The sequence below is a fragment of the Porites lutea genome, chromosome 5, assembly GCF_958299795.1.
Source record: "Porites lutea chromosome 5, jaPorLute2.1, whole genome shotgun sequence".
Lineage (NCBI taxonomy): Eukaryota > Metazoa > Cnidaria > Anthozoa > Scleractinia > Poritidae > Porites > Porites lutea.
Window position 1 is genome coordinate 25542835 of NC_133205.1, and position 12049 is coordinate 25554883.

The 12049-nt window shown below is 38.6% G+C and overlaps 1 protein-coding gene across 1 annotated transcript; it reads right to left on the minus strand.

The window, feature by feature from the left end:
* Positions 1 to 6595: 6595 nt before the first annotated feature.
* On the minus strand, positions 6596 to 8477 carry LOC140938473 (synaptotagmin-7-like). The gene is made up of 2 exons (XM_073387951.1): positions 8326 to 8477; positions 6596 to 8231 (listed from the first exon to the last, which is right to left on the minus strand). Exons 1-2 carry the CDS (start codon positions 8329 to 8331, stop codon positions 7320 to 7322), a joined length of 918 nt encoding a protein of 305 aa, XP_073244052.1. The 5' UTR covers positions 8332 to 8477; the 3' UTR covers positions 6596 to 7319.
* Positions 8478 to 12049: the final 3572 nt, after the last annotated feature.

The window sequence follows — 12049 nt, forward strand, 5'->3', positions numbered from 1 at the left end:
CCTATGATTACATTCAAAGGCCCAATTAAGGAATTCTGACTACGTCGTTTTGCGATATGTCGGGAATTAAAAGCGGATATCACCCAGTCACTGTACGCCTTGTGTTCTAATAATTTGCCTTTCGGCAAAGCCAACTGGGCTACTGAGGCAGTTCAATCATTCAATATTTTCAGCAAACAGTTTGAGTTGTTGCTTATACCACACTTGCAGTTCTAAGCACTTCAGCCGATGTGTTTATGCAGTAAACTGGCTGTGTGCGATCACACCCTTCATCTCTTGCCAAAGGCCCTCGAAGCCAATTATTCCGTTATATTTACTACTCAAGGACGTATCTAGATTGTAGTCTGTATTAATCAAAAAAGCAACTTCAAGCAACTTTTTCCTCAAGCGTGATTATTTCCTCCACGTAAAATCAAGAGCCATAATATCCCATTATGGCTCTTGGTAAAATTAAATTCTTAGAAGCAACTTTGGTGCTTTTTAAAAGTGGGAAGTTTTTTTGGCGAAGCTGGGAAGGGGTACATTGGTCGACTATGAAGATGTCTATGAACGTTGGCTTTCCTTTATTTATTTATTTTTTTCAGTTTCAGCAAATTAATAACATGTTGCCGAAAAGTGGTGCATACATTTCTTTCAAATTCAAGCGAAGAGGGCTAGATATGAATGTCTAAAAATAAAAATCAATTCATTTTCAGAGCACTTAGTGAGGTAATTACTTGATAGTTTGAGTACCTTTTAAGCAAAGCCTTCGGTTATAAAGGTTTTACTTTTTCGCAGCAACAAGAAGTTTTTGCGCAATTTTGAAGCACTCTCTGAATGTTTTTTACGGCGATGAGTCAAGAGATATAATATCCAATTAAGGCTCCCTTTTGAGACCGGCCCAAGGCGAAGTTCACCGCAAAATAATTAAATATACTTGCTTTTCGCTATCATGGACCGACGTCCTTCTTTTTTCTTAATTCATTCTAACATTAACAATTAGATTGACCCCGGGGCTCGAGTCACGAAAAAGTCTCTCAGCCGGGTAATCTTGTTGGTTGGTTTATTTGCTGATTTGATTGTTTGTTTGTTTGTTTTTTATTCTTTTTCATTTCAAGCTTTTATATAACACTCTTCACGCAATCAGCTAGTTCTACATTCAGTATCTTACTAATTAAAGGTTTCTTCCGCCTCTTTGATGGGACACACTATACGCTGCTGGGCCCGACTCTAAAACCCCATTTAAACGCGCTAAAAAAATCGGCACGCCAAATTTGGCACCGTGCTGACGATTTTAGGGGTGCCGAGACTACCTCCCGGAGGTAGTCTCGGCACGGGTAAACGAGGCACGGTGCCAAAAATTTGGCGTGCCGTGCCGATTTTTTTAGCGCGTGTAAATGGGATTTTTAAAAGAAACCAAATGAATAAAAAAGAAACCACGCAAACAAAAAAATACCACGCAAATAAAGAAGAAAACACACAAATAAGAAAAAAAACACCCCCAAAAAGAGAAAACATGCAAATTAAAATAGAAAACGCAAAGAAAAACCGTTTCCTTTTAACTTGAGTGTTTTCTTTTTTATTTGTGTTGCATGGCTTCTCTTTTATTTGCGTGGTTTTTTTAATGTGCGTGTTTGATTTTTTATTTGTATTGATTTACGTGTTTATTTTATTTGCGTGCTTTCTCTTTTATTTGCGTGGTTGTTCTATCATTTTACACTAAAAATTTTGGCATAGTCCAATTTCTTAAAGACTCTACCGTCAATTTGGTGTAGTGAGGCCGGCAAGATCGCGCCAGCCGTTCTTGAAATGTCGAAAGTAGTATTACTAGTTGTATGAAATGTCGATACTTGGAAATGGGATTATAAACTGATACTGGACCGAGGCTTGCAAATGTCCCCCGGGGGTACTAGACAAATACTGGGAGGCAAACCCCTTACCCTTTTAATATACACTCACATACCATTTTTTGACATAAAACTGAGACTCCTTCGTCTCCAAAAAGAACTTCGTGCTGGGCTGTGCATACCGACCTCTCTCAGGCCTTTTGTTCCCCTATTCTCTAAACTACAGTGAATCCCCGTTCTCTCTTGCTGTTGTTTGATCTTGTTAGATACAGGAAAATGTCCTTTCTTTCAACGTACTCCTTAATCCGTGTGCTCCCAAACGCTCAAAAATAGATTTGCACAAAAAACCTTTCTTAATCCTCCCTTTGTGCCTTAAGGAGCCATGCCAACACAACTCTCTGGGTATGGCCTTTAGAGCTACTACACTTTTAAATGATCGTACTTACGACCCAAAAGAGTTCCGTTTAATGCTTAGTTCTCTGCCTTTATCCGACTCTCTAAATTCTATCCCCTCCTCCTGAGTCTAATTTACGTAATCCCTGTTAAGTCACACGCCCATGGAGCGTTTTTACTCACGTGCCCAGCTGCACCTATGCAAATTTATTGTTACAAAAGAAAGCGTTTACATATAAAAAAAGAAAAATCTTCAACTCTCACAGGAGTGGTTTGAGACACGCAACACGTGCGGACTTGACGTCACGTGATCGTAATAAAGCACGGCGTTTATTTTATTTGTTGTAACTGTTTCATGTAGTGCCAGCCACTTCTCAGTTAAGTTTTCAATGCTGCATATTTAAACGCTTTTCCATTGATCACATATATTCATATCTTTCGAAAATTCCCATTATACTTTATTTATTTTTAAAAAAACGTTCAATATAAACAATTCCGCCAGCTAGAACTCATTGTTCGACATTGTATTCTAGTATCCGGTAAATTTACTTCTATATTGTGCTTGTATATTTTTCCAATTACAAAACTTGTGTTTTTTAGGGCAATAAGTTAGAAAACTGTAAAAGGTTATTGCGTCTCATTCAGTCAATAAAGTTATATATCAGTGGACTGCACGCGTATAACAATCATCTCTGATGACAACAGGATACGCGTTTTCACATGCTTCGTTGTGAGCCGACCAGATCATGACTTGATCATTTTGTCCCTTGGAAGTCAGGTTGAAACAATTTTTTTTTAAAGTTATCTTATTGATTTTAATTTGCTACAGGGAATTAGATTAGTTCTTCCCCCGGTGAGCAGTTCTTTGTATATTAAAACGCAAAAAGGACCCTGAGGCTTCCCGACACTTTGTAAAAGCAGCGCGAAACTAGTAGATTGTTGCATCAAGTGAGTGCCTGTACGTTTTTCCTTGATTATCAAGTATGAATTGTGACGTGTCAGAAACACGCACAAACTTTGTTAGCGCGCTAATGATAATCTGCCGCACTTGACCAGGAAAACATTGCTTTTACATGCAGAGTACACGCGTTCGCAGGCCACGTTTTTTCACTCCTCCATAAAGGTCTTTTTATTACCCATTTACGATCATAGCTAGAGTCCTGTATTTTCCTTCGTCCACTGGAAGATAAGGTGACTGCGGCAGACTTCAGCTTCCTCTTTCCTTGAATTTCACGAATTTGGTCGACCTAGTTAAAATTTTCGAAAGCCTCACAGTAACCATGTGAAACCTTAGTTCAGAAAGTGCAATCATTTCGGTAAACTTTCAACTGATTCCCTCACTTTCCGGTGAAAACAACTTCGTGTCTGTTCACTATGATCGAGTCTCAAATTTTGGCACATCAATGCGGAAACAAGTTCAGGCCAAGCCGAGTATAGATTGTATAGATATGTTTTCCTTATCGTGAAAACGATCCATTTTTTTCAATGAAATGAATGTACTCCCTATAATGGCCTATATGGGGAGGCTCCGCCCGAAAGGGGTACAATTTTCAGGTTTCAGGAATATGAAAGAGTAGGCGGATTTCACCATTGAAGTATATGCCGGAGTGAAACGGTAGGGAAATCTGTCATTTCAGTCAAAACTGGGCTATCAGCGGCATTTTATGGCTATAAAAAAAGTCAAGAAAACTTTCTGGTTCAGCAATTATATTAAAAATTTAATTGGGGAAGACAGTGCACAACAGTCAGTGCACGACAGTTAAAAGGGATGAAACGTTCTAAACCAGGCTTGTGAAAGGGGTTCAATTTGTAGAAAGGAGTTACACGAATAGAGTACCTTTTCTGTCAAAAACGTTAAACTTTATATTCTCTTGTATAAAATTAAAAGGGTAAAGGGCTGGACCTCAGGGCTGTTCCTCACTGTATAAAACGTTGGTTTATTATTGCTCCTCCCCCCCTGGGGGGGGGGGGCGTGCAAACTCCAATATCAGTTTATGATCCTTCACCTTAAAATCAACAATTCATTCAACTCAGTAATACTCTTTAGCCTGGACACAGACATTGTTTTCATTTCTTGTTCTATGCGCGCTGGACGGTCCCTCAAGAGAAAATAGAGAGGAGGACTTAACTACTTCGAGGGCGATAATTTTTTGCGCGCTTGAATCAGCGTCATTTTGGCGAGAAAGCGTGATAGCCGTCGTCATTCTATTACCGGGTTTTAGCGAAATGTCTTAGTAACGGAATCAAGCTATCAAATGTTACTGAGAAGTTTTATCATTTTGCCATCGAGAGAGGGATTATCCTTCTTCAGTAAAAAATAACTGTCTTATTGTTTCTGATGAAAAAAAAAATTAAACTCAAACTTTTTATATAAGTGTCTAGTCTGCTACACAGCCATTTTTAGTGTCGTCAAACAACGCTCGTGACGACACTAAAAACGGCTGTGTAGCAGACTAATAAGTGTCTAATTTTTAAAAATATTCTAAAAAAACTTTGAAGTCAAATCTCGTCCTTGTAGTCGTCCTCGCCCTCGAATCTAAAGGTCTCTAATAATCTAAAGGTCAGGGGCACCCAACGTCAATTTTCGGAAAATATCTGTTCGGAAAACGATTTGATATCTAGAATTTTCGTAACATTTGTTGTAAAATTTCTTGCTTGCCTGCCTCTCCTAGGATTTTCGAACTTCAAAAAATTGTTTAACTGCCCATTTTTAACGGATTTTTACCCTAATTTTCGGGAGCCTTTTTTCTGCCTGAAATTTCCGAAAAGGTAAGTTTTGATCCCTATAATTTTCGGATCACTAGACTTTCCTTTCAGCTAGGAAATCCGAAAGGATGAAACATTTTTAGGGGATAAAAATATGCCTATATCTACCGTTTAAATACTAAAATACGTTTAACAATGCTATGTTTAAGTGGTTTTGAACTGTAGTCTCGTTGGGTGCCCCTGAAAGGACTCTGTCTTTTCCCCTCTTCTCAAGGGAAAGAAAAAAAGGGTCGCCGCCCCTTTCTGATTGCATACAGGTTACCGTTTCATAAAATTCTATGTTTAGAACATCCCATTATTTATATCTGCCGACTCGGTACCTAAAAAAAGCGCGAGTGTCACTGAAGCAGACGGATATCCCATGGTGAGTGTTTTTTTAAATCTATTTCAAACTATTTTATCAGCGGACTCGGTATCTAAAAAAAGGCTCGAGTATCAAAAGCGATATCCAAAATCATGTTTGTTTTTCTCCCGTAATTTTATAAACAAGGTCACAAAGTAATACAGAGGAAACTCTTCTAACGCACACTCTAGCAACAGGACAGCTCTACTTATACGGCTTTCACAAAACCCCTTTTTCTCAACTCCTGTCTCCCATACATGTACAAACTCTGTTTTTTCATTCCCGTGTAAAGCTAAGTGCAAACAAACGGACGCAACTTCATCATCATCCTTTCACGGGTTTAAAACGAGCAGGTAATCGGCACCTGTAACAAGCCAATTCAAGGACCTGCTCTCAGCTAGTTGGCTTGTTAGCTCAGTTAGTAAAAGCGCTGCACTGGTATCGCAGAGGTCAAGGGTTCCAATCCTGTACTACAAGCCTGAATTTTTTTCAGGCTTTCATTTCGCAACTGCAAAAGTTGCGTCTATAACTGCGATGACTCGCTTCTTTCAATAATTTCCAACATTGTTGGCCCAACAATGTTGGGAGTTATTGCGTCCGTTTGCATGTAGCTGAAAGTTTGACCGGTTTCAAACTTTGAGCAATCACTCCCAACAACACGCAACAACATGCAATAGGCTGTGCAAACGGACCCAACATGTAACATCCAACAATGTTGGGAGTTGTTGGTCAACAACGTTGCGTCAAGGCCTAGGGTGTCCGCTCATCCATAACTTTCAAGTTTCGAAATGTCCGACAGAAAACTACAAATATGGACGTTCTTTTACACCCCAAAAGTAGGTTTTATGAACTTGCATTGATAAACAAGTGGTTACCCTAACCAGAGAGATTGAGCTAGTGATCGATGGAGCCCCAGCCCCGCGTTGTTGCCAATTTGCAAAAACCCAAGTTGTTTTTTCCCGATCGATCTAAATGAGGGAATGTCTTTCGAATATTTTTACTTAACACCTACAAGCTTTTCTCTCTTTCCACTTTTTCTTCTTCTTTTCCAGTCTCTTTTCTTTTCTTTTCTATCATTTTTTGCTTCGTACTTTTTTTGACTTCTTTCTTGCGCTGGCTTTCGCCGCAAACTAAAAAGCGAGCACAAATATGCGGAGGAAAAAAAGAATAAAAAGAGGAAAAAGAAAATTATGGGCCAAATTAAAACTTATCTTTATTTATACGCTGTTTGGAAAATTCCAATTAATCATTTTTTAACGAATATGCCTGACTGACTCCCAACCCACATATTATTATGATAGAATAACCATAACCTTAATCTAGACAGTCGAAAGGGGTAAACTCACACGAGATTAAAATTTCATATAATCACACAGTACGATTCTTGAACAACAAACCTTTATTTGCTGTTGATAATGAAATATAAGCCCTTCATGATTACGATCCGTGATGGTCCGTCATAATACCATAAATACGCATATAATTTAGAGCTATAAATTTGGCAAATTTGCCACATAACCAAATGCTGGAAAAAAAGACATCTAACAAAATCAGCCACAACCTACGTCTTTTTTCATTTATACATAGGTCAGAAATGAAATCGCGAAAAAGAATTACACGCGGAGGATTTAGTTGGTTTACTAATCCAAAGGGGAAAATGATATTTACATATCATCACATACTTTTTAGACGGTTAGAGATAATGGATATTGGAAAATATAAACAGAAATTCGATCCAAAATTGTATTTCTTTTCTGTTTTTTTACATTGTTAGTGATTAAATTTCTTTCTTTTCATAGTAAGTACCGGAATGCTACTGTATTTCACTCGACCAACGAGTACTATGATACGCAATGACGAGCCTAGTTTAAAGGAATTTTTTCCTGTTTGCTTTAAAGAAAATTATTTTGCATATTGCTTGTCACGAACTAAAATTTGTTCCTATGTACTCACGCCAAGAATTTCTGAAAATAAATGTCGAGAAATTATTTTTAGAAGGATAACGGGTTTACCCTTTTAATTATTTTTTCGAGCCTGTTCGCTCGCAATTCTGACAGAGGCATAAAGACTTCTCCGATCACGTAAACGTTATCTTGGACATGATCAAAATCGAGGACCACAAAATGAACTGTACATTCTCGAAGCTTGTTATGTACAAAACCAGGCACAATAAAAGTCTCGTTGAAAGCAGGATTATTTGTGCGAGATATTTTCCTAGTCCACTGCCACGATAACATTTCCGGCAGAATTCGCATTTTCACGCTGCAATTTGGCGGGCGAAGAAAACTCTCATCCGGAGTAGAAATTCCAGCAACTTGTATCACAGTGATGTGCAATTCGCGACTTGCCGTGTCGTAGAAACACGAAAACTCAAGACGGCATTCCTCTTCGCCCGAACTTTTCTTTCTGAAAAAATCTTCCGCACTTGGATGGACTAGTCCGTCCGATTTCAAACTGGAAGGCAGGCTCATCCTCTTGCTCAGTTTGGGTTTTCCCTTGGAGACGAGATCACTGGTACCACTGCCAGGGCTTGACGCTCCGTCTTCCACGTCCTCGCCATCTTCTTGTATCGTGGTAATCGCCCCAATTTCATATGGCTCCGTTACTCGAATGCGCTGCTGTTCCCCATTGACAAACTCAGTAATTTCTGGATATGATTCAGTCGAGGACTTTGCCAGTGTGTAGACGTTAGGCTGCACCTGAACTGGGCGAGTTTGCGATATCATATATCCTTCAGAGCTTGTCGTGTAGTAATGATCGATCATCGGGCGCTCATCACTTTGTGAATGCGTATTATACGACTTCGAGCGTCTTGTGTAGCAAAGATATGCCACACCAACCACTATCCCTCCCGCCAGAAATCCGAGAACTGAACCAAGAACAACGCCAAGAACACTCGAGTCCTGAAACAAATTACGAATGCAGAAAAATAAGTTCAAATTTATCTTAAAGGCACAAAATGATCAGTTTAAAGGCCCTCTTCGAATGAAAACTTACCGTCATTTCCCATTCGTTCTCATGTCATTTTCCTTTCTTTTTTGCCGGTTTTGTCGTTGTTAACGGTTGTCCGATAACAAGGAAAATTTTTCAGCACCGGAAGGGAACTTGGCCGGCAACGTGTCGACAACTCACCAACCTCAATGTTTCGCGGGGTCGAGTAGTTTTGAATTTAAATGAAAGTAATCATGATCTCATTGTATCTGACATATATCCACTCGTGCGTGACCACAATGTTGTTGTGATTCTAAATAAAACCCCGCTCAGGAACCCTTTACGTCACCTGAGAATAAGAAGCCCTCATGCTGAAAACAAAGTCAAATACTTAAGTCCTTTTTCTTAAATCAACCCACTGATTTATCAGTGCCAAATTGTATTTTTCGATTTTCAATTTGACTCTCCGCTGGTCATTACTTAATTCTCCCAAACATAAATTTTTAATGAGGGTCTGGAACATTTGATCACTGTAAACAGCACTCGACTATCGCTCACTTTCAAGAGTTAACCTTTCGTCTAATAGAGATGCTTTATCTACCTGTCTTGTAATCTATTTGTGTTTTTTTCCGTACATTAAGGAAAAGGGGAAATAGAGACTCTCCCAACAGTAAAGCAATCAGCCAACGCTCAATGCCTTTTTGACAAAAAGACTTTTCAAAGTGTGAAATAGATAATATAAGAGATTATCTGGTTATGTCACTGATTGCCATTCATAGTACGATAGGGTAAGCTGGCAAGGCGACAAGGGAATGCGGGTAAAAAAAGGGTTGATGCAATATAGTTCAGTAAATAGACAAAAAAAAATTTATCCTTCAGAAGAAGCGCATTTATTTTCCAGCTTATATAATATGTAAAACTTTGTTCAACAAACTCCAACGCACAAAACTTAATTTGCGTTTTATCAATATACTGTTGGTGTTTAGAAGCAGATAATAGGCGGTTTTATCGGTTATGTCATCCATTGTTTTGCGTAGATTGAGTATTCTTTAAGATGACAAAAAGTTTCTCTTGATGAGTTGATCATGAATGACGAGTGGTGATTTAGCAGGTGAAATTTTTCAAATATCAAACAGATGCACAAAATTTCGTAAAGGATTTCTGAACGGAACAAACAGAAATTAAACTTCTATAAGTTGTTGTCACTCGCTTGTTAGTTTTGTTCTTTTCTGTTTTATTTCATTTTGCTAAATGAGGGCATTCTTTTTCAAAAATATAAACAGAGTCTGTTGTAATGCTAGTATTCGTTTGGTTAAAAAGTTGAATTATTAGTAAGGATGAACAAGAGGCTTAATGACGACCCCAATATCACTCTCCAGTTTGCTTTCTAAAAAGCAAAACCAAAGTACAGTGGACCCTAGAAATCACCAAAGGCCTAGACTCTGGCAAATTTTACTCGCTTTTACGAGGTTCTAAATATATTTTACTATTTTACTTATTACTGGGGTAAAGAACATCGTTCGTTATATCGAGGACTTCGTTATATCGAGGTTCCACTGTAAAAAATTGCTTAGCCAATAAGTGAAAACTCTCAAACAATTCATGAAGATCATTCATTTTCATTACTTCTGTTTTTGATTGTTTTTCAAGTCATCTTATTAATTTCCAGGACATTTTAGGCCTTGTTTTCGAGGGACTTTAAAGATAACACGGTGTCTGGATCATTTTTATAAAAAACATAACTGTTTTGCTCTATTTACGTCAATAATTGTTAAAGATAGGTCAATTTGGTTGTCTTGACGTCACACAATTACTTATCAATATCATTGATATCATGAAAAGTTTCAAAAAAAACCTGACATGATCGTCTTTAATCATCATTTAGAAAAAAAGTTACCTTTCATCAAAACTTGTGATGTACTGATGCATAGATAAAGTTAAACTCCCTTCAAGGCCAGATTCTTAAAATCACATTTCTACCTTATTCCCTGTGATATATTTTTTTTAAAATGCCGAAATGAAGATTGTCATGCTTTGTCTGCAGTCCGTTTGCGTAAGTTCACTAAGCAAGCGCAGGAAGATTACAATGTTTTCTCTTTTTAGCCCCCATCCTCTTATAAAATCCTTCTTAATCCTACGTACCAGGCACCAACAATTACATAATCCCCAAGCCTTTACTTAACCTTCCTTTCTCACCCAAAAATTGAAATTTATTTAGAAAATTATTGAGCCGGTCCCCATCTCTAATCGGAATCGTGATGACTCCCCGACCTCTAATACAATATTTCCTCTGATAAGTGCCACTCTGGGCGCTTATTACGTCCTTCAGCTAAAAGCAGGGGCGCTTATTGGAACTGGAGGGCGCTTAGTTAGTTTCTCCTTTCTGAAAGAACTTTAATATTATTTGGCTAAGTCCTTAATAGGAAAACAAAAAGAACAACATTATCCATGTAAACTTTAAGTTAATATCTAAACGTCTTTCAACAGTTGTTGGTGATCAAGCGTGAAAAAGCCGCCTAGTTGGCTCCATTCTAATGTATCAGTAAGCGCGTTTATAAAATATTGCGGATTATGTCATTGTGCCCGATATCATTCTCGTCGATAATAATCAGATCGTCGCATCTTCTTGTATCCCTACCACGGTAAGAAAGTGATGATGAGGGGAGGGCGGCGCTTATTCGAGAGGGGCGCTTTTTTGATATCATGGCCTAGCGGGTGGGCGCTTATTCGGGGGAGGACGCATTATTAGAGCGTGGGTGCTAATTCGAGCAAATACGGTACCCTTAGGTCCGGAAGCAATTAAAACAAATCATTCCCAGTGGGGGGCTAAACAGACGAAATACGGTTTATTAAAAAGTTGTTTTACAGCAATTTCACAGCGACTATTGCAGCAGCTCATTTTACTGCTGGGGATGTTGAATTGCATACAAAACAGGAAAAGGTTTTAGTTAGGGAAAGAATCCCTTAGCTAGTGGTAGTTGTTAGTCTTATGTAGTCAAACTCAGTAGACGTAATGTTTTTCGCTGTTTTAATCTCCAGTCAAACTTGACGTAAGGCAATATCGTATTCAGGGTATTATCCGTCTTTTTGAAAGAATGCAATTTTTTTCAAGCGTGTGACATAAAGCTAGGTGACATCATCGATGATGCCTCCTTTTGTTACAGCGCATGCTTCATGTGTATGCGGAAATTATGGGTCCGAAAGGCAATTTACTATTAATGCTTGTGAGATATTCTCAATCATTTTTAAGTATCTCTGCTAGTTTCAGTCTTTTTCCTGTTAAGTTCAAAAGCCTATATATCTGCTTTTCCTGCTTAGCAAAGGACAGCGCAGATATCCTTTGCTACGGGATGCACTGTACTTAAAATCTCCCTTAGCTATCTTCATGATCACTGTAAACTGTACTTGATTACTATCAGTATAGACTGTACCAGGCTCTTGGTCAGTGCAGACGACTGCGAAATAAACGGGCGATCAGTGAAAATGGCAAGTTGAGAGAAAGGGAGACCCTTTTAAAACGTGCGGTGTAGGAGGGTTTCACTCGCTCTCTATGAAGGTGTAAACGTAAACGATCAAAGTTGACTAATTTTGAGGCATACAAAAACAATGCTGAAACAATGCTTGCAGGCTCCTCTTCCCCGTTTCTCAATGCGCTTTCTCTTCTATCAAGGAGCCTGGAACAGGCTAATATCAGAAGGATGTTTGATGACCTCCCCCCAAAAACATCATGAGATCGAGGCTGCACGGTCTCTAATGGGGACGATGTGATCTCCCTACAATTCCGCCGTCA